This window comes from Acanthaster planci, unplaced genomic scaffold (genome assembly GCF_054643075.1).
Source record: "Acanthaster planci isolate LZ-2023a unplaced genomic scaffold, COTS_SCS Contig78, whole genome shotgun sequence".
In the NCBI taxonomy this organism is placed as follows: Eukaryota; Metazoa; Echinodermata; class Asteroidea; order Valvatida; family Acanthasteridae; genus Acanthaster; species Acanthaster planci.
The window spans coordinates 19,963-43,537 of NW_028257700.1; the positions used below are offsets into that span (position 1 = coordinate 19,963).

General features: G+C 42.6%; 1 protein-coding gene across 1 annotated transcript; it reads right to left on the bottom strand.

Annotated features, from left to right (window-relative positions):
- Positions 1-1,336: 1,336 nt before the first annotated feature.
- Positions 1,337-23,558, bottom strand: LOC147795314 (WD repeat-containing protein 48-like). Its single transcript, XM_087132082.1, has 18 exons — positions 23,481-23,558; positions 19,078-19,218; positions 18,279-18,354; positions 17,515-17,597; positions 15,658-15,787; positions 15,145-15,233; positions 14,552-14,653; positions 13,527-13,699; positions 12,267-12,384; positions 11,337-11,427; positions 11,059-11,156; positions 10,301-10,408; positions 8,942-9,038; positions 7,868-7,954; positions 7,012-7,250; positions 5,446-5,522; positions 4,163-4,337; positions 1,337-3,598 (listed from the first exon to the last, which is right to left on the bottom strand). Exons 1-18 carry the CDS (start codon positions 23,535-23,537, stop codon positions 3,503-3,505), a joined length of 2,037 nt encoding a protein of 678 aa, XP_086988208.1. The 5' UTR covers positions 23,538-23,558; the 3' UTR covers positions 1,337-3,502.
- Positions 23,559-23,575: the final 17 nt, after the last annotated feature.

A 23,575-nucleotide genomic window follows, 5' to 3' on the forward strand; every position in this document is an offset into this window, starting at 1 on the left:
TGTTATCATTTTAATATGAATGTGAATTGAAAGCAGACTTTATGTATGGCATCACCATACTGTGTTGCTATAAATCATACATGTACTCGGTCCTTTCTAGAATGGTCAACAAAGAATAACCATTTCCACATCAAATTTCTTGTATCTTCTGATCCTCGTACATGAACAGCGCATTATCATTGAAAGAGTGAATGGATCAGTTTCGTGTATCACTAAGTTCAGGACCAAAAGCATAGCTTAAGTCCCAACACAGGATTTGAAACACTAGTGGGTAGGTATACCCTACATTTAATTCATTAGAAAGCATCAAAGTCACGAATACTTTTCTTTGTGTTCAGTTTGTTGATGGATACCTGAGGATGCCCTAGATTTGGTGCCCAATTGAAATGTCTGCCCACACAGTACTACATATTTATATTCTTAGATGGGATATTAGACTTAATTGGGCTTAGAATTCAGGCCTAGTTTGAGTGTCTCGTCAGCTGACATAACTCAAGGTATTGTTTTCCTCAATATCAGTTAACATTCCAAACAGGATTACATACAATGTACTGTTACTTTAAATTCTCTACCTTGATTAGTGCGTCCAGTGCACCTGTATTATTCATGACAGTTGCAAGCAAGATCAAGTTTTTGTATCCTGTTGAATGAGAGCATGTGACCCTGGGTAATGTGTAAGCTTCATGCGTACATTAGCTGCTCCAAGGTATGGTGGACACAATAGGAGGGCGCTGTTTGGTGTGAGTAAACTCCAAATACCTCCCTCCTTTTGCACAGGCTGGGCTTCAAAATGGCTGATGAGAGAGGCTGATCATTTGTCAGGGGGTGTGAGTGGCCCCGTAAAGCTGGAAACAGCTAGCAAAAAGCTGAAATGTAGAAAGTTTCCATATTTTTGTACAGACCAGGTGTACAAAAAAGCAGAAATTCAGGGTCGCCATCTACACAAAAAAAAGCTGAAATCAGCTTAAAAGGTGAATTCTCACACCTCTAATTTATCCAAGACAGACATTCGCTTAGTCAGGGGAACCAGATGCACACCATTGTTTTGTCTTAGGCCGCGTCCTACTCACTTGGTTGTAGCTTGATATTACACACTAGTCTATGGTTGTAGTTGCAGCCAGTTCCCATTAAGTTGTGTGCAATTTCAAGCCACAGCCAAGCGATTTGGATGCGGCCTTACTCTATGGAGCTTGAAAATGGTGTCATGTTTTTCAGGACTTGCTCTGAAAGTACCGAAAGGAAAGAGTTACTGTTTCAGTCCCTATTTCTTTCGTGTAGAAGTAAAGTGCACGTGAACACAAGGCATAACACCATTACACATTCTATTGAATCTGTGTCATGTTATCACCTGAGTTTTAATGTCGTAGCTGGATGTGTAGTACACAGCTTATATCAAGAAATGCCAATTTACTCCTAAAGCCGTTTGGGAACAAGGTCTGGTTCTCCAAAAGACATTACTTGTGAATGACCATGAAAACACGCATGCTTTTCTGGAGACTTAACATTTAATTAATGCACATATCTTCAGTTGATTAATTTCAATGTGGCCTGTTATAATTCATACACTATCTTGTTTACAATCAATCAGCTTTTCAATCTTGTTACCAAATACAAAAATTATAAGTATGTACAATGTTTATTAAATACAAGCAGTGCTAGGCTGCAGTTTTGAATCTGGTCTCCTGGCTAGAAGTCCGCAAGGCCCAAGTCTTTTAGAATGGGACAGTCTTAGTTTTAATGCCCACAAATATGTCATTTCCAGACAAGTGAAATCTTGACAGTTCAAGGGTCTTATCATTGGCAATAAAGATAATCAAGTGGGTGTCAAGAAACTTCAAAATCTGATTTCTCACAAATGCTTCAGCTGCAACTCGTCACCACCCTGGGGTTCACTGGTAAATCAGTCTGGAGTATGACCGTATTTGGACAATCTACATGTCACAAACCTCATGCAATCTGACCAATCACAAGATCTTCTAGCACCCCGTAAAGGATTGTGGGTGTTTCCAGGACAAAGAGTGCTTTTTGCAAACACTGGAGCATAACAGAAAACACCGACCAAAAAAGTCTGCAAACGTTTGATTGGCTGAGCAAAAGAAGGACCATTACAGGCATCATCTACACATTCTGAAACACGTTTGTACCGATGCAAAAAGAAATTCATCATTGCCAACTTAAAATATATAACAAATGTTTTGTCAATGACCACCGCAACATAGTCAATAGGGGCACAGGGGAAGGTCACTATGCCCATATGTGGCAATACTCCCGACTGTAAATACAATGCCATGAACATTTCCAGTCTAGGCTCAGATGTCGTCCATGAACTCCACGATACTGGTGTCCTACCAAATGTGGCAATAAATGAATGCGCATGGTAAACCGGGCTGGTCTAACGAGTCGCAAACACTGGCAGGCTCTGTGAGAACGGGGTAACCTGTTGACAGTGCGTTCGACTGCTTCCCCCGTGCTTACTGCATTCGATTTAATACATGCACGTGACTTCTTGCACTGACCTAAGTCAGCCCAGTTCCTAGTGTGCATGTGTTCCCAATTAGTATTATCCCTCGCACTGGATCAGAATTGGTTCTTTGCCTCTACTCTCGTCATGCTTCTACAGTGTAAAGCAAATGGAATTTTCAAAGTTGAAAATTTGCCAAACATTTGGCTGACCTCAAAAAATGTAAGCCATGCCATGCGTCTGCATCTGTTGGCTTTTGAGCAATGGCGTGGTTTGGCAGTCCCGTACAGTCGGCACAATGCAAGGAATTGGTGCGCACTAGTTTTTGGTACATGTGAGTGGATCAGCAGCCAGTTGGATCTTCACTAGGTGATCCTTGAAGTTTCGTAATGCTGGGGCACAATAGACCACAGAAGAGAGTGTTTTGGGGTACATCTTCTAGTAACATAGATGTAGTCTTTCAAAAACTAGAAATATCAAACCTAAGAATAAAAATTGCCCTTTGCTCGAGCTTTACTGAAGACTGAATTCCTCTTGGAAACAGTGGACTACCAGCAAAAGTTGGGCATTCTGTGTACCGCTTTTCACTGGTTCCGGCTTTGGGGTTGCACAAAAACTCTGCCAAGCGATTACTTCTCCAAAGTAGACGATTTATGACACGTGCCCAGTGTAAAGGTGGGGGATCTACCTTTGTTTTTCTAAATAACTGAATATAAGGGGATGTAGTCAGTAAATATCTTATGTACAGGAATTGACATTGGACATAAATCAAATGTAATGTGGGCCGATATGCAGCAATGGTTATTTCTCCTTAAAAATGTACAAATTTGGCACTTTTCAGTGTAATCATTTCTTCCGGTACATTTTTAACAACCATCAATCAAATGTTCCTCAGGCAGATGTAGCCATCCTTTGCAAGCTCTCCTGTTTGACTTCCTTGAGTGAATGATTTTGAGAAACGGAGTAACACCGCCTGAGAGATGACGGACTTAAGATGCCCACAGGAGGAAAATAACATGCTGCAAAACCAGACGGGCTCCGTCACGGCTGTTTGTTGCGGTAATGTAGCGTGAGATCGCCGCCGCTCTTCCATATGAAATGCTTGACGGTACGCAAGTCCATGCTGGCATCGAGAACCTGGGAGGGGTAGAAAAACAAAAAAACACTCACAATGAGATTGAGCCGAGTAACAAATGTGGACGGATGACTGTTGTACTGTCGTCCTGAGGATGTAGAAATCTGACCCTGCACTGTGTACACTCAGGCACGGCTGACGGGATTATGTTTCTGTGCGTCTTGACTTGCTCTGGCCGACGTTTCAATGCGCTAATCCCCCCAGCACACACAAAGTTGGAGAAGTCGTTCAGGAGGATGCGAGGGCGCTATGCATAGATATCACTCACTCACTTTGTTTGGATTGTGTAACAAAATGCGTACTTGCTCAGGTTCAGCCAGTCGGCTGGACTTGGGGGTATCACGACTGGATATCACTCACCTGGTCCTATGCTTAAAATTCATTTAGACGAGCAACAAATGGCTTGTTCACGATTGCTCAGTCAACTGGGGATTTGGAGGAGATGAGAACATCATGACTGGATATCACTCACCCGGACCTATGCGTAGAACTCACTGTGACCAAGCAACACACCAGCTAGTTCGGTTTGCTCAGTCAAAAGAAGGTGTGAGGGCATCCCTAATTACCTGGTCCTGGCACAGTAGTTCCACCTTGTCTTCATATATGCTAGGCAGGTCCTCGTCTCCATCCTGCGGTCCTTTGCCATTCATTCCCGACCCAGCATCCGCTCCCATCACCTTCTCATAGACGTGCTCGAGGACTTTACGAACCTGTAACATATCGCTGGCAGACAGTCTGTCCCTGCGAGGTAATTGGATGGTGCTGGTAAGGAAGTGTCTTGACACACTTAAAACATTCCACTGGGATAAACTACATTTAATGGTGTGTGACGCTATTCCAAGGGAAAAAAGACAGCCCATGCCAGACAATGAGACGCTTTCACGGCCAACAACGGGTAAACAATAATGCAACAGTACATCATGAGTGAAAGTGTGACACTGTGCATGGGAATAAGACATTTTATGAAAAGACTTATGCCTTCAAATTTATATTCGCATTTCTTGAGGGTTGAAAATATTTCCCCACTTGTGTGTAAAAGTGTGAACACGTTTTCCCACTCGTGTGAAAAAGCATAGAACTTTTTTCCCACTGTAGGAAACTGTTTTCACATGTTGTGAAAAAAACACAACACGAGTTCCCTGGGAAGAGATAAAGCATGAAAGGAATTTCCCATTTCCAGGTTGACTTTTAGTGGGAGACTTTTGAGACACAGGTGGCAGGAGACATACATGTGCCTGTCCTTGCCAGTGCTGGGCTGGGAAGCTCTGAGCAGGTGTGCGTATGTTTGAGCATGCGCATGTCTGTGAACAAGGACTGTTATGTCTGCTGCTGCTACCCAACATCTTAAAGCCTCCCGTTGTAATGTACTGAATATACTTGTTACAGGTTCGCATGAATTTCGACAATATCTGCACTCTAACCCTCCTATGCTGAGGTCACTCTTTGGGTCACTTGGAAAACACCTCAAAGAAGCACAGCTGTGTCGTGTTGTGCACGGCACCAACAGTCCCTCACAGGAATATCAGATTGCACTTTTGTGCCGCCCAACAACTGTACTTCACTGTGTCATGTGCATAACTGTGCAGTAAACCAAATGCAGTGAAGAGGACTGCACAAAAGACCCTGGGTCATTTTGTGCTGGCAACCTACTGTGTACACACTGAACCTGTGCATGTTTGAGTTCCATATAGAAACTACATGCTCACCAGTGACTGTGGGCATTTGTGCACATTTGTGCTGTAAAACCAAAGGAGGGTTAATGAGAACTTGCTCCTGTGAAGTCCAAACTCCGCTTGATGTCAAAGCAATGTTGACAAGTTCAATGGAAGGTGTGCAGGATAGCACTTACTTTTTTAAGGTCTTGGCCCCGGAACTGGAGTGAGGTTGCAAGAAGAAGGAAATCTTGTTGAATTTGGGCTGATTTTTCTGCAGATGAAGTAAAGAATGCATGAATGGTTATTGGTTTCACAATATCCTTTAAAATAGCAAAGCAAAACTTGGAAGGTTAATTGGGACACAAAGATGCATTTCTGAGTGTTTGAGAAATAAAGATTTCATTGTATACACTTATTAAGAACCCATCACTTTAGTTATCTGGACAACAATGACAGCCCAGGGCAGAGAAGCAACCTGGCAATACAGTGATTCGCATTACAGAGCGCCACCAAGAGAATGACACAGAGAGGCCTTTTTGCAGTGCACTGTGGGAAACAGTCGAGAAATTTCGTACACTGACAGCATGCAGAGAATTTGAATGGTTGTTAATGTTCCATTGGGCAGAAAATTCCTAAATTATTTCACATATCAATTTCATTCAATTCAGATGGTGTTTTCTGTTAGGTGGCAGAACGCTGCAATCCAAACTTTGGACCTCGTAAACCCTTCTAAATATCCATTCATTTGTGTTTTGTCAACAGTAAATGTGAACAAATGGCCTCTCCATGGCAATTTCTTGGCGGCGTACTGCGTTCTGAATTGTCCATATTTAACCACTTGCCAAAGGTAACACTGGACATCTCACACGTACCAGGCACAGTACTATTTTTGGTCAAAAATACCGACTTTTAAAAAAACAAAGTAATATAACCATAGTTCTTTACCATGCTGAACTTTGCAAATGCTGACCTGTGGCAGTCATTTGCTCCAGATTTCTGTCACATCTGTCACCATATCCTCACTTTCTAAAATCCTTGACACTGTCGTGGAGCAGTATTTGATACAATGTCCGGCTGTGGCCCCAAGCCCCTTGAGAGCTTCCCACATGCTCAACCTCCACACAACTAGTTCAAGCTTTTGCGTGTGTACAAATTCAATGGGAATCACTTAGGCATGTGGACGAGTATGGGCTCCTACTGGAACCAAGAGAGGGCGCAATTTTCACATCAACAAAGGCTTCTTTGGTGGATACACTGAAAGCGGGTGGGAAACGCACTTCGCCAGTTCATAAATGGCTATGAAATGCACGTGTTGTGGTCCCGTCGCTACCAACACAATGAACACTTTCCACCAACATGGCTCTTTCCAACCAATGAGGGAGAGCTTCTGCTCAAGGTGGATAGATGCAGGTGGCATATGTGACCACACCCTCTGTGTTTTGATATATGGGTAATTCCAGAAAGTAGGGGTCCATTTTTTTTTGAGCCCCTCTCACATCTGACATATGATTTTGTAAGTTCGGAACATGTTTTCTAATTTCCAAGAGTGATGAATTTATGCAAATTACCTGCTAAACAAATAGGAATAGTTTGAAATCAATTCCAGTGATATTTCTATGTCAAATAACAAAGGTCAGATGCAACACGGACACAAAAATGTCATGCTTTTGGACCCCTAATTTCTGGAATTACCCCTATGGAATCCCTGTGCATTAAAATAACACCTGGAATGAGACAGTACAAATAAAAATGGTGCGCACCTCCACAGTGATGTCCGTCACCCACTGGGGGACCGTCTCCAACAGCAGCACACGTTCCGAGTCCCCACCGGCGTCCCGACACAGGAAGCGGAACACTGTGCGACCCCCGACCTCGCTAAAGATGACCGGGGTGTGACCGGGCACGCTGAAGTAGCAGTTACCCTTACGCAGCACCGTGCCCTGGTGTACAGGGTCCAACGACAGGTTGATATCGCCGGGACTGGTGTTGTGGCCGTTGACTAAAATGGCAAAATGGGGAAAAAACCTTGAAGAGTCGAGGTCAAGTATCACACAAAGATATCATCAGGTACCTGAGACTAATAACAAGGAACAAAACTTAGAGTGTTGAGGTCCAGTACTTAACATAAGAAGTTCAAAAGTACTCCAGACATGTACCATTTGCGTGGTGACAATGTAACTTGATAGAAACAATGGATGAAAATTGCTCCGTTATGGCCACCTACATGTACTTCATAACTACGTCTGGCATATTCCTCACTAGTCAGTAAAGAGGAACTTGTATTTTCAGCTACGAACTCAGCAAGGACTTCAGCCATATTTTTCATTAGCTACTGTGACCACTGACCGTCATCAAAAGTAACAACGAACTGCAGTTATGGTCGAGTTCTTCACATATTTCAGCCTTCTCAGATCGCTGACAAGCATTCACAAGGAGGGATGAGATGGCATTAAAACACTAAGCTGTCTCCGTTGTAATCTGAGTCGTGTCCAAAACTTGTGGCTACGACTGCAAAGAGTGTACATCTAGGGCAGTTCCATGCTAGTAGATGTAGCCACTTTGAATAGAGTTGCATGATACCCCCATGATAATTCAGACACAGGATTATCCCCTTACCATGCCCATTCATCTCCTCTGGTTCCAAGCTGTGTGTTTTGGGCCAGTGTTCCAAAAGAGCCTGAAGGAGCAGCCCTCCGAAGTTCACTGGGTGCAAAAGAAGGGACAAACAAAATCCATCTATCAGATGCTCCGGATGCAATGGCTCAAGGCACAAACTACAGAGGGCGCTAAAGTTAAATGACCAGTGTCAAAAGTTGGGAATGGATAAGCAGCAAGATAAGAAATAAACATATTAAGCACTTCTTGCTGGGGATTCCCGATCTGGACACGTATGCTTTATATGCATGGCCGGGGTCTCGAACTCGAAGGGAACAGGGCCTTGTAACAAAAGACCATACTCGGAACAAAAGACCAGGCTGCTGGGCATTACCAACATTTTTTCACTCTCAAAAGAGGAGATAATCCAACCTTGTTTTGAAACAGTGTACCACAGTTTGGGGCATTTAGAGCTAGTGGATTACCACCGGGGACAAAAGCGCTCTACCACCGCAGGGATGAGCTACACAGCACCGCTGCATGCTAATCTGGCTCCTATTGAAAAGAGGTCAGCAGCGCACTGAGCCAGGTTCCTGAACAAAAGACAGTTGTATAACACCGCACAATCTGGGCTCTGTTTACAAGGCTGAAGGCCGGGCTGAAATACTCAGGTGTCAATTGATTTTGTCTGTCAGGCTAGAGTGGACACCAGACAGTCCTTCACGTGTTTGCAATAGTCCAGTAAATGAAGACAGGAATTTTTACAGAATTTTGAAAACAGAAAAAATGACAAATATCCCGGCCCAGCACCATCAACATTGATAACTGCCCCGGCAGGAAGTGGTTAATAAAATTTGTGTAAAAATGTAACCCAGATCTTCTGGGTTGAGGATCTTCTGGGTTGAGGATCTCAAGGTGAGAAAAGTTTACATGGGATATCCTGAGTGTAGGATCAGAAGCTGTGAAACTACCGGGGATATTTGGCATACAAGGCACAACGGCATACTTCTGGGGGACATCAACCGAGTCACAAGGCTGAAAAGATTGATTCAGAGCACTGACATGGGCACAAGAATGATATCTTAAGGTATCCACCTTTCGTTTCAGGACCGTCAACGGGACCAAGCCCAACGTCTTTGGATGATACCCAGGATGCAAAGCAGTCGCTCTCCTCGAGGTGTATACACAGCATCTATATGACAACCAATGACAACTTCAGACAGAGCAAGTTCTGACCGTGTAAAGCATTCAGTAATGTGGCTGAGCCCACCACAAGTGCTTTCACAAGACCAGTCACAATGAACAGGGTCAACAATGGCACAGGTGGGCTTCTGTCTCAGTTCATTTGAACAGCAGAAGACTTGACTTGAGAATGGGTGACTTGAAGGGACTTGTGATGTACTACTTATCTAAGCCTCAAAACCATAAGCTTCTGTAGATCTCTCCGTAAAAAAAGGTAAATAAAACTAGAAATCTATACAAAAAAGAACAAGGGGCTTTTTTAATTTTGGATTTTTTGCCCTGCCAGATGTGTATTGTAAAACTGTATACTCAAGTGTTTCCCTGAAAGCTTGTGAAAAAACCACAAGCGTACTCGGGTGGGACTCGAACCCACGACTTCCTGCTTGCTAGTGTAGATGTCTTGACCACTCCCAGTCTTAGTACATGTTGGGCAGGGCAAAAAACCAAAATTAAACTTAAAATCTCCATGACACAATTCCATCGACAGAAACTGTTGTTCATGGTACCTGCTACATCTGAGTCAGCACAACCAGCCGACACCAGCAAGCTCGGTGGTCAAGTAATTAAGACGTCTGCACTAGTAAGCAGGATGTTGTGGGTTCAAATCCCACCCGAGTACACTTGTGATTTTTTCACAAGCTCTCAGACCAGCACTGAGTATACGGTATAACAATTCACGTCGGGCAGGGCAAAAATCCAAAATTAAAATCTCCCCGATGTCAATCCAACGTAAGGGGCTTTTTCAAATGTCTAAGTGTTTAAAGGAGTGCATATGCTAAACAGGTGTGTGCTACAACACAGAGAGTAAAAACAAGTGCACAAAGTCTTTGGGATTAGCAGAAAAAATGTGAACTCTACAAAAATCCACGGGAGTAAGTCGTTATGATGTCACTACTGGGAAAACGTACTTTCTGAATGTCTACTTTATATCCATGGTTTTATGGATGTGACTTATAGAGATGTCACAAAAAAAGGGTAAATGTTTAAAAAATTTATATCAATTTGAATAGTGATGTCATCAAAATGCAATTCTTCTTGGATCACAAACGCAAAATTTTTTTTTCTGTAATCAAGTGCAATGGGGACCCAAGCTTGCAATGTCTATGGGTTTTGAAGAAAAGAAGAAACAGGAAGAAAAAATCAAAACAAAAAAGAAAGCTTTTTCCACAGTTCTGCAGGAAAGCCAATCACTGGTTCCGTCTAGTTGCTTACCCCAATCTTCAAATCAACTGAGAACCAGTTAGGCACATACACCATCTGATGTTTGGACTTGATCACAATCTCCATGTCAGCTTTTCCAAGATCCTCCACTTGTTTAGCCTACGAACAAAGCATTAAATTTCATACACTAAACTGTTATGTAAGCAAAATTGTTGTTTATAGGAGCTCCAAGAGGATAATCTGGACTTGACAATACCATCTCATTAATTATTACAAATTCGGGGTTTTGAATATTTTGAGGCCCGTTGCGTGATTGTTATCCACATTGCGCCGGGCGCATATATCCATGTTGATTCTGCTGGGCCTTGTAATTTTAATTTTTTTTCTGTTTTCAAAATTCTTCAAAAATTCATAACTTCATTTACTGGACGTTTACACCCACATGAATGACTCTCTGATGGCTACTCTAATCTGACAGACAACATTTATTGACGCCCAAGTATTTCAGCCAGGCCTGCTGCCTTGAAAAAGAGCCCAGATTGTGCACTGTTATGTAAGTTTCTTTTGCTCCCGAAACCGACACAGTGCACTGCTGACGCCTTTTCAACAGGGGCCAGATTAGCGTGCAGCAGTATTTTATCGCTCATCACTGGAGCCTGGAGCACTTTTGCCCCGGTGGTAATCCACTCCTGCTGAATGCCACAAACAGTGGTATAATCTTTCAAAAGAATGACGGATAATCAGCCATATACTCAACCTTTTTTAATTGAGATGCATAATTCAAATAAAGTCTGTGTATAGTTACTTACAGTCAGCACATCATAAATGGCAACATTGCTGTCTGTGTCTTTGGTCACTATGTGTCTCTTGTCATTCAAGATGTGGTACTGGACGACACTTGGTCCGCCTTGCAGAAAAAAACACAATAAAAAACATCGGCACAAAGTAGCAATAGCAGGCATTTCAATAAGGTAACAATGTTTCAGGTTTATGTCTCAAGTTTTTAAATGTTAAATATTAGATTTTCTCCAAGACAGCTCTGCTGAAGGAAATCTTGGCCAAGATTTCTGTAGATAAACGGGCTCACCTCTGATTGTGTACTCCGGTGATTTGATGTACGGCTCGCAGGGCGCGTTGTCGTAATCCCCAGAATTTCTACTGTCGCTTCCCTTCAGTGACTGAACGAGACAAGAATTCGGTCATGTCAGCAGGAGTTGAGAACCAAACAAAAAATGTGAAGAATTTAAAGTATACAGAAGTATTCCCACAAAACTGTAACAATTTTTGTCCTTCTCTTCTGTGGCATGAAATTTTGCAAGTTGTTAATGTCAATTCCAGAAGGAGCAGAGTTTTTTTGTAATCATTAACCCAAAAGAAATACTTCGGATTCTTTGAATATTCTGTCCCAATAATGATTTTTCTAGTAGAATGTGAAGAGCATGCACTGAGTTTTTAAACATTTTCTTTTTTTTGAGGGGGGATCCGCTGCACCAAATATATTATTCTGTTTTGGGACAAACAACCGAACAAAATTACAGGGTAAGGGAAGGGTCAGGTACGGTGGTTTGGGGTTAAGATTACCTCAACGGTATTGTTTGGAGCCGAAAATCCGCATTTTTGAAAAAGGAAAGATGTAGCTGCAAACTTTCTATATTTGGCCAAAAGCCACAATTACCCATTCACAAGAGTCAACTGAACTGTATTGATATTTCTTGCCACACCCTCACATTTTTCAACACTCTGGGACTAATCCATGGAGCATGGTATTTGCTACAACAGGCGGAACACAGCAGCCAAGTTCAAGTTCAACACTCGGCCCACTTCCAAAGGCTTCGTGGACTTGGTGTTCGCACACAACCAATGGGAATTGGCATGGTTGAATGAACCTAAAGCCTAGGGTGCGTTGAAGCATGCCTGACATCTTGGCCCATCGGCCTTGGCTGTCTGTGTAAGCAGATAGCCAGATTAGGATAACCCGCCCTCCAAGTCGAAGTGGTTCAAAGATTCCGCATCTTACCCATTCGTTGATGTCCGACCGGGTTGTTGCCACCCACAGGGCATTCTGGTCTGGGGTGATTTCTATCCTCAGAATTGGAGCGTGCTCCTCACAGATCAACACACTGTCCTCAGGGTACCTGTCAAATCAAACCATTTTTTTTCATGCCAAATTTATGCAACAAACTGAATGAAGCAGACTGCTGATTTCTCAGTCTCTCATGACATAGTTAGAGAAGACTTCATCAAGCATTTTGAATAATATATATATTCAATCGGCCAAAGTTTTTCCTCAAGAATAAAATACCCTCTAAAAGATGAAAAAACTTGGTCACTATCCCTCCATGCATGTCGCTTTTCATCCAAATGCTGCATTCACTGGCTCCAAGCATTCATTTTAAGGCAGCACAATAGTTACTTGGAAGGAATGAAAAAATAAGTTTAAGGGGAAAAAAGCAGTATTTTGAGAAGATGAAACTACAGTTTGAGGTAATGAAATAAATACCTCAGGGTGAAGAAAATAATTATTTTGAGGTAAAAATGCAAGAGTTTCATTTTGAAGGAACTAAATGAAATTTGGAGAAAAAAAATATGAATATATGGCCGGACATAACATCATTTTAAGAGAATGAAATGTCATTTTGATGGAATGAAATTTACCATTTTGAGGGTACAATCTCTTATAACTGAGTTTTTCACCGACCAATTTGTCTTCTCTGCCCGTCCTCTCAGGGTTTTGTAAGCTTCAAAGCATTTCAGCAAATCCAAGTTCAAAGGAATTTAGCTAAAATTGAAATACCCCCAAAATCCACACAGCCCTGCCGTTTGGCACACAGTTGAACAGCGATGTGCACGGGCTTAGTTGCGATCAATGTTAGGTTGAACACGCATCATACTCAAGCAGTCATGAAAGCTTGCCTCTTGCAAAGGAGACAAAGACTGCCCTCTACAGTTCATGCCGAGATCCATCAACCTTCCGCTCATCCCCCACTGCCCTTCCAGGGTGATAGGGAAGGGCATCTGTATTTCACAAAATTTTAGTCACGGATGCACAAAGCATCGTGGGTTACTTGCCGTTGTCTCAATCCTGGCATGTCCATTGAGCAAACACAAGTGTCATGGTGCACTAGGAAATGTTGACCCACGTTATGGCTCAAATGAATTTTATCCAATGAGTACTCGATGGAAAAATAACATGTTCATAATACATTTGCCAGTCCCAGTGCCCTGTGTGGGCAGCGGCGATGAGCAAACATCAAACCTCCCTCTCTCACGATCGTACCTGATGTCTGTCTCAAACAGTCGGCAGTCCCTCCCGCCTGAGTAGAAGTGGGTGAAGGAGCTGTTGGCGCGCAGCGCCCATACGCCATCCTGGTGCATGCGGTAGGTTGCAATACATCGCTGTTGGCCTAAGGACCAGAGCCGGACCGTCCCATCCGAGCTCCCCGACAAGCACTGCCACAGAGACAGAGGCAACATGAATGTTAGTGACGGCCTTGTTGGGAGGACAGTGTTTTGCTTTTGTTAGGAAAGTCGGGACCAAGTTGTGAGGACAAAAATTTGTCCCAATAAACATTTCTGGTCCCTACAAAATTTGTATATGTGTACATTTCAACTGTACCCTTCCCAACCCCTTTGGGCTGTTTGACACGAGACACAAGGGCTGTTCTTTTGAAGTGACAAATCCCCACCTGGACGTCACAATTCACTCAACAGGTATGAGTTGGGGCATTATTACCCACTGCCTCTTCATACAGTTTGCCAGGTTAAAGGGCTTGTGACTAAAATCTCACACCCCCCCCCGGGCCTGAAAGACATGACCAACTCGGACACATAGCCAGGGACCATGAAAGGGGACGGGAGTGGTGGGGGAAACTACCACTGACTGAAAAGGTAAACAGCACGTTAAAAAGACATGGAGCTTAAGGCCAGCAGGGTTCAATGACACTTCATTCTTGGTGACCCCGCTTCAAAATTCCACCCAGGTCGACGTGACTTGTTAGTCAGCACCAATAAGGTCATAGAACAGGGTACGCCAAACACATCATTTCTGCTTATTTTGTCTGAATTGAACGTAATGGTTTGACATTCATGTCATGGAAAAAATTGATTTAATCTCAACAGGGCTACATCCTCCGATTTTAATATCATTTTACAAACACCCTTGGAAGTCCAGGTTGAAAGTCCAGGATGGAAAATGTCCAATTGACAACATCAAAACAGAGCCAAAATCTGAAGAAAACCAGAGGCTGTTCAGTGACATTCTGCAATGCCACATATTGGTGGGGAAGTGGGGGAGGTTGTCACCTGGCTGGCATCCCGATTGACCAGCAGAGCCTTGACGTTGTCCGTGTGACCTTTCAACTTCATGACCTTGGCGCACGTCCGCGGATCCCACACTCTCAACACCTGGGTGGAAATGTCAGATTAAAAAAAGACAGACAGAAAAAAATAACGGACGTAAGATCCAACTCCTTTCCCTGCTCACATTTAACTAAGCGTCCTTGTAAACTAATCTTACTAAAACGTTAAACCAACACCTAGTCAAAACTGCTCCAAATTTCAAGGGCGTATGCTATGCAAGTATTTTACTTTAACCACTGAAAATGCACATTGGTGTTTCAATTAATCTGATTTCAATTTTTGTACTTGTATTAGGGTTAAATCCTCCAAATTCAACATTACTTTACACACAACCCTGGGAGTTCGGGTTGAAAGTCCGAGATGGAAAAATTTCAGATAATATAAAAAAATTCAAATGAATACCAAAAAGGACAAAATAGAAGCAGTTCAATGACATTCTGCACTATAACGGAGGTAAGATCTGACTCCTTTCCCTGCACTGCATGACTGTTCCCTCTTGGGCTTTTATAGGCAGAGATTCATTGACAAATTACAACCTTTTCAGTAGACCCCGAGATGACGACCGAGCCCGACTGGTTCATTGCAAGACTATAAATAGAATCCTTCTGGCCATTTAGTGAAGAAGCTGAAGACACATAAACAAATGGAAAAATCAAATCATTTCTGCAAATGCTATCAAAGAGGAAAAGCTCTCTACTGGGTAATTTACTGTCACTTCAAAAGACAAAAAAGGGGGGGGAACAGTTTATCAAATGAAGTACTGGTAAAGTCTACCGATGCTGGACTTATACTTACATCAAGCATGAAATTCCCTAAAAAGCCATCCCTAAATTACTCCAATAACACTTTTTAGGGTATTGTTTAAATCTTGCCTTCTCACACTTTAGAACAAGTTGAAGACTCATTTTAGGGTTTAGACACTATGGTTGTGATTTCTCGTCCTATAAATGCGTCAGCATTTGCGGCTGAAAAAAATGGCACCTGTAATAAGTTGGTTGTGGGACAAGAACGCCGGCAAATGGTTAAAGACAGAGCTGTTCAAGACTTACTTGTAACGGTATTGTTAGTGGCTGTCAGCGCTGTCAAGGTGCGTACGTCCCACAGGAATATCTGCTTATCTAAGCCAGCTGAAGCAACATGCTCCCTATCTTTGGCATAGGCTAACGCCTTGACATAATCCTGTAGAGAAACATTCCCCTCACAAATAAAACCGGTAAAGGCCACTTCCTTGAATACTGACAAGCTTTGATTTGAAAGTTACAGGGACCATCAGTAATGTCCAATATATGCCACAGCGTTCTCCAAGTTGTCAATTAGTGGGTGGGGACTGAGAAGAAAATTAAACGGGGGGGGGACATAGTTTTAAGCAGGCTTCAACCTTAAGCTTCAGAGGGTCAAGGCCACTTTGGCCTTGAATGCTCCCAAAAACCAAAGGGCACCAAGGCCAACTGAAAGGGCACCAAGGCCACTTTGATATTTTTACTTATCGTGCTTGGTGACTTCAACAGACTTTCCTTCAATTTCAACACGGTGATTAACTTTCAACCTGCAATTTTCATTGTTTCTGTTCACATGCTGAGCAGTCTGCTTGAATTGTAAAAATAAAAATAAATGATACTGTACTAACTTTAACAACTTTAAAATACATGTAGGCCTACTGATCATTGAAAAGGGCCAAAGTTGCTGAAAGGTACACGCTATTTTTAAAAGGCATCATGGCAATTCACTGGGGCATCACGGCATTGGCTGCTGGTGGCCGCTGTAAAGATCAAAGCCCAGTTTCAAGGCACACACAAGTCAAAATCTTGTCAAAATTGTGGTGCTATTTTGGCAACTTCACCTTCTGTTGAATCGGAAGCAATTTAGACATTCATAGGTAGCTTTTTTCCGTCAAGATTATGCTGCGTAATTGGTATAATCCAGAACGCAAACGTAGCACCCAATTTTTTTAACTTGGCAGTAGGACTTTAAAGCTTGGTGGCTACTTTTGGCAACTACAGGTTGGAGAACACTGTGACAGTTTGTCTCATTTGAAAACTGCTTTCAAACACTCACTTCAAATACTGCTCAAGATCCAGCAAGAAACTTTCACACTCCTGCTGAAACATTATTTCATTCCATTGCCAGTTCATACAAATCTATATGTTCTACAGGAATTTCAGTGAGGAGCACTGGAAGAAGAGGAGAACCTCAATTACGCCGTATAGATCAGCTCAACCTTGGAAGCTTTCAAATCACAGCTCAAGACATTACCTGTTTACAACCAGAAGTGCATAGCAACTCTTTGCATGACGCACGACTTACAACCCGTGTCTTAGTATTATCAAAGGTACAGTCCATCAGTTGTCATTTGCACATTATGTTCCTCTGAGACAACAAAATTACTCCAAGTCTAAACAAAACCTTGTAAAGTCTCATCGCAGTGAACGTTATACATCCCCTGGTCTAGTTTGAATCGAAAGTGAATTCGGCACCTACGACATGATCTCACATTCAGTTGAATGCACCTACCTGATGTCACGCACTGATCGGATAAATTACAGTAACTGCAATGTGTGTGTGTCTCGTCAATGCTTGCATGCACTTCTAATAGCAATATTCCAAATATGCATGTTCAGACCCATCGTTGGAAAGGGCTCCCTCTCATTGTTTTCTTTAAAATGACAGCTTGCAAGAAGGAATGATTTCACAGGGACTTTACTCCAAAAACCATCATTAACCCTAACACTACCAAATCCTCCAATTTTAATACGATTTTACATACATCCTAGGGGGTTAGGGTAAAACCAAGTGTGCTATTTAGCAATAAATTCGTCAGTCACTGTTTGGATATTGCAAATAACGGACCGTACAGGTCAAAATTCTACTTTTCTCAAAAGAAACGCAAAGAAGGAAGTGTCACTTACCTTATGTGTCCTTAGTGTGGACATGCAGAAACCTTTGTGTGCATTCCAGACTTTGACTGTTGTGTCAGATGAAGCCGAAATTACTGTATGCAGAAAATAAGGAAAAATACCATCCACTGCCTGGCGTTGCATTTTGTTACGCCACAAGCTCTAAATGGTTGTAGCAGAGCATTTCAAAATCGTAACACAGAAAGGCATACACATGTGGCAGGTCAAAATGCCAAAATTCGATCTTTTCTCCTTCACGCCAAGTCAATTCAATATGTGGATTTGGTATTTCAAATCGGCAAGGTCATTCGAGAACAAGGGATCTGGCATCATGCTAGCTCTGACATGTTCAGAGTGTGGGAGTTGGCGGACAGCCTTGCTGTCTGCACTTGTCAGGCGGACCTTCCTCTCGAATGACCCACAACCTGCTTCATCTTGGGCATGCGCTGTTAAAATACTAAACTGGCTGGGATGCATCTTTACCCCTTCAAATTCCTTCAACCTTCTTCAAGCCCCCCAAAAATTGGACACAGTCTCAGTCCTTGAGAATCCTCCTGAGGCAGTGCCGGTGATTTCAAGCATAATCAAGGCCTACACGCAAGCAAGGCTCGGCACTGCCAACACCGTGTTCGGCCAAGGACAATAACACAGAGCCTCCTTTGAAGTCACCCACAAACATTTCTGCCAAAACCCTATAAAACCACTCGGAAGACTTTGGAGGATTGGGGAGGGCTTGGGATAAATATTCTGGGCTGGTTCGGATCCGGTTCACTCACATGTCTTGCCATCACAGCACAGCACAATGTCGTTCACCCAGTCCGTGTGGTGTTCCATAGACAGCTGATATGGGTCCTACAAGAGATAACAAGAATGGTGTGTTTAACAAATGTCCTATGCCTCAGCCAACAACTTTCATTTGTAATACAAAACTGTTTTTTCATTGTGAAAGCCATTTCTGTTGTTATCACCATGCTGACCTTGACCTTTGACCTATAAAGTCCAAAATCAATAGGCTTCTAGAAGACACCAAGACATCCAATAAACAAAATTTGAATTTGATATGCAAAGTTCTTCTGGAGATATGGTGCACATCAAATTTAATACCTACTGTTTTAACCATAACGACCTTGACCTTTGACAAACGGTTCCAAAATCAATTTGCACCAAGACCAACCCACTTACCAACCCACTTACTAAGCTGAATAAATGTCAAATCCTTCGCAAGTAAAACTGACGGACAGACATCCCTACATGGGTGTGGCAGGCCTACCATACAGTTACATGTATATGAGGTGATGTCAGGAAACAATACAGGCCCGAGTTGAAGTGCACCCTCACTTGCAAGGAAGACGCCAATTGGTGGGCAATTTTTTTTCAGGATCATGAACATGAGTGGTGCGCACGTAATGACCGTAGAGTTACATGGGCACCGGTCGCATTTGCTCTGCATATGCCATAAAAAGCCCACTGGAACTTGTGCACACAAGATACCACCAAAGGACAAGGGTGCATGCTCAGCAGGAGTAGCACCAAGCCAACGCGCACAAAATCCCCTTGCCGCTTCTCCCGGCTCACCCTCGGATTGTGGAGGTTCCAAATCCGGATGATAGAGTCACGTCCGGCTGAGTACAGCTTGTTGATGGCTGGGTCATACTGGAGGCCGTTGACCCCCGACCTGTGCTGTCGCTCCACCTCATCGCGGATGACAAACGTGACCTGCACAACATCAGTAATATCAGCAACAACTTTGTCATTGGACAAGTAAAAACTAGAGGCGGGGCGATGGTATATTGTTTTCATTGCATGACCATCCTTGCTGTGTGACCTGTAAGTTGAAACCGACACGTGCTGCGCTGTGTAGCTGTGACAGGATGTAGTATTTTAAGAAATCCCCCTTCCGAAAATGGTAGAACCGACATGCACTTGGCCATTGGCCCGATGCATGCACAATGTAATTTACCAATCACAGTGTGATCATCGTCAGGTGGAAACGAGAGATTGGTAAGTAAAAATTTCAGATTAAAAAAAAAAAACACTTGGTTTCAAGGTCTGAAACTCCCGGTACGCTGTTTTCAAGAGCTACAGGTATCTCACGGTTGCTGTCACTTGAAAACTTGAAAACGCTGAATTTGCGTCAAAGAACCTCAAAGGCTGGATTCAAAAACCACATGGTGTTACGACCCTGTTTAAACAACAATGGCTCCAAGTCACACTGAGTAGTGACTTGGAATTTTTCAAGAGGGCTTAACAAATGTAACTTACAGAACTTTGTTTCCCTAGCAGGTTCCTTACTTTTAATGGGTTCGTAACGGAATTATCTCCGCTTAAATCACATGCCCTATGGTTTTGGGACGGCATAACCAACTATTTTGGACAAAAATCAAAGCATTTACCTCCTGCCTCCTACAAAACGATCCATACACCCATGACATTTGCTGTGGCCATTTACACAATGCATCACCATGATCACAAAATGCACATGTACTGTACGTGTAGCTACATGTATGTAAGCCTATGCAATGTCATAAACATCCGGTATCAGCTCGACCGTTTTCAAAGCAGGGGAGTATGGTAAGTCACACGCTATAACGTTACATACCCAGCATTTTGAAGCTGTTCACCTACATTGTTGGCCAAATGGTCAAGCTGATACCAGACGTTCGTGACGTTGCAGTGTGTGATGCATGATCATGTAATTTGAAAACAGTCATAGCGTTAAGAACTCATTATGGCATTCATTACCATTAGCACCCTGTTCCTATAATAAGGAAAACAAAGTCCACTTTTTCAAACTAACTGAGATTCAGACCTTGAGGATCCATTCCTCAATCCTAGTAGCTCTAGTTTTGATAAATTTGGACAATATTTAAGCAAGAAAACCAGAATTTTTTTCCCCAATTTCGATGAAAGACGACCGCATATCATGCCATTTTGTTTCACGTCTGGTTAACCAACCCAGCCACTGTGGATATACTGAATTTCATAAAAGAAATTTTTATGGCTCCAGGTTAAGGAACCAGACTTCTTGTGCGGATTCTCCTTTGTTCTCAGCTCTTCGTCGAGTCATTTTACGCTGCTGTTTTACCCCACCAATTTATTTGGGTACAGGCAAGTTGTTTCGAAGATGTAGACTTTGTGTCCTTATCATACGAACAGGGCCTTGCCTTTTTTTTATTCGTAAACTAAACACACAATAAACAGACTGAAGTAGTAATTGGCTGTGATGAGTCGGATTTTAGAGCAATGGACAGATATATAGACTGTGTTGAAGTTTTGAAAAAAATCTCGTAATTAAATCATATGGTTTTTTTGGGGGGGTGGAGAGATGCTCTTAAAACCCTCCGCCTCATGTAGGTCTACATGAAACAGCTGGAGACTCAAATCCATGTGTACTATGTAGCTGTTTGGAGTCCTCTGTAATCACAAGTGCCTTCCGATATTCTCTAAAAATGTTTTTCACAAGTGAAGAAATCATGTCGCCGAACAGTTTTGTCAGTGGGCTTAAAATTCATTGGCTTGGGAGGTTGACGTTTATGGTCATGCTGGAGCTCTGTCTGGTTATCGGGCGATGGATCCCCAACAATGTGCAATATCAAAATGATCAATCTCAAATTCCATCAAAAAAGGTGATTTTTCGTTTATAAATTCAGGCCCAAGAGATTATGATTGTTAATCGCTGTTATTGACTCTCATTATCAGTCTAGTTTACTAACAAAAATACCTATCTGTGCCAGCGCGTTCTGGAGGTCTCCATCTCTTAAAAAAAATGTATTCGGTATAACTTTTAAAATGGAACAAATCAACAGATATTAGTAATTTGCTAGCAACAGAAGTGTGCTAAAGCCTTGCTGGATAATACCTTCAGGCTCCCCTCGACACGGAACTGCCGGGAGTCCCTGAACTTCTATCAAATTTTGTGGACTTCTTTTGTCTGTCTATTTTAAGTTCACCTGTTAACACAAAATACATGCTACAAAAAAGGCCAGGATTTGTACAAATCATGAACTTTAGCTTTCCTGTTCCGGCCGTAGGAGACTTGGCTTGCATGCAGGTAACTAGGCCAACCGTCACCAACCCAAGCCACAGCCTCGCCCCGGCCCAATGCTGTGTGTACAATAGGACCAGTCATGCTACTTAGCGTCAACAAGCATCAACACACACAAGTAACGTCAACAAAGCATCAACAACTTGAAAATACCCTCTACAGATTTAAAAGTGGCCTTATTATATTTCAGAGACTCTAACACTTGCCACTGTATAAGAGAAACACCAAATTTGCTTCCAGATTCTCGCAGGAAAACGAAAATTTTCGTGATGTATGGGGGCCACCATCTTTCTTTCCTCTGCCGTCCACGCGAAAACAAGATGGCGGCCAGTCGGACTGCACAAACAGGCCCGACTCTGTCACTCAAATTTCAACACTCAAATATCATTTCAGATTGATATAAAACACAGAATTTGATATTTAGGATCCTAATTAACATTTTAGAAAAACATCTTTGCATAAATATGCTTGAATAACTTGTTGATGCTTTGTTGAGGCTCGTTGACGCTAAATAGCATGACCCGGTACTCGTGGCCGAGAACCACGCTGCGTGTTACGGGCTTTATGTGAGCGTGGAAACCAGTGGATTTTGTTTGACTTCAGTTTGCTGGTTCCAGTCAAAACATGTAGTTTCCATGTGCCTGTACGCAGCTCGGAATCTCATGCACCAGGTAGTTGCGCACGCACTCTGTACGAACTGCACTGGAGAACGGCTGAAAACAGTCCACAACAATGGCCAGAATTAACGTTACGTAAGACTTTATTTTCCCGTTTTTGTCTTTGGTGGTGATGTGTTGAATTTCTTAACCCATTAGCTGTGGAGATAAGGATGCATAGGAGTTACAGACGTGAAATTGGCTCCTTGGAAATGGTACAAGTGTTGAAAATATTAGTCACAAAATTTTTCGCCCGATTTTGCACCCTTTATATCCTAGACTCCCTCTGTAACGTAGTACGGTCAGGAGTCCACCTGGGCTAGGCCTAACCGTAATGTTTAATATTTAGGCCTATGTTCACGAATAATCTTTCGGCAAAGGCAGTGGATATTCAGCCGGTGACGGCAAAAGTTCCGAAACAATATTTGGCCGGGACGTGTTTTCATTGGCGAATTCTCATTAGGCCCTACGTCATCAGACTATGATGTTTCGCTTTCATTAACGTACAGTAGGGGGCGGAAATCAGACCTATGAAATTTCGGACTTTATTTTCCTTTAAAAAATCCTCCAAAGCCTCCGATAAGAAAAGAAAAAAAGATTCCTGCTTAGGCCTATACCTTGGAAACCAACAAAAAAAAACAATTATGGTATATAACATGAAATTTAGGCCAAAAAAAATAAAATAGTCCAAGCGCGGATTCGAACACACCAGTGGTTCCAAACCTTCCACCTTGACCATTCAGCCACAAGCGTCCAGAGGTATCAATTTTTTAACATATATAAACTGTCGTGATGATCAGCTACGTCATCGCACTCGCGCAGTTCAGTGCCGTAACATTAGAAAATGAGATGAGCATTACGACTGCCGTATAGACAGCCACTTCATTAAAAAAATACTCAGTGCTAGGAAAAAAAATTCTCCATTGAGGTTTGAACCTGGAACCTTGCACTCACGAAGGAACTCGGTTTAATATCCTATTGAGCTACTGACTGCATTGCTCGATTGAAGGTGGTATTTTCTAAATTACATACATTCAGAAACACATCCCGGCAAAATAGCTTTGAAAAACTTTTGCCGTCGCCGGCAAAACATACGCTTCCTTCGGCAAAATCATGAAACCAGTCACGCCAGTGTTGACTGTCAGACAGTTGAGACCGAAATTTCACAAACTCAGAACCTCAAATTCTCCTAATACATTCCTTCTACTTCTTCCAGGTTTTTTTTAGTTCAACCAACATAATCGAACAGTTTGCAATCTGGAACTCCATTTATTTACCTGAACTTTTCTTCGAGTGCTACTCGGCTGACGGTGGTGCACCGCCATGTTTCGCATTTATGACGTCATGACTTTTGCCCTGTATAGTCTGTTTC

What these genes read in the sequence shown, in the direction of transcription:
- LOC147795314 (XM_087132082.1), bottom strand. Translation starts at nt 23,537, where the DNA reads ATGCGAAACATGGCGGTGCACCACCGTCAGCCGAGTAGCACTCGAAGA. An exon ending in GCACTCGAAGAAAAGTTCAG is followed by an intron (nt 19,219 to 23,480) that starts GTAAATAAATGG and finishes GATGTTGTGCAG; the next exon opens with GTCACGTTTGTCATCCGCGA. An exon ending in GGAACCTCCACAATCCGAGG is followed by an intron (nt 18,355 to 19,077) that starts GTGAGCCGGGAG and finishes TATCTCTTGTAG; the next exon opens with GACCCATATCAGCTGTCTAT.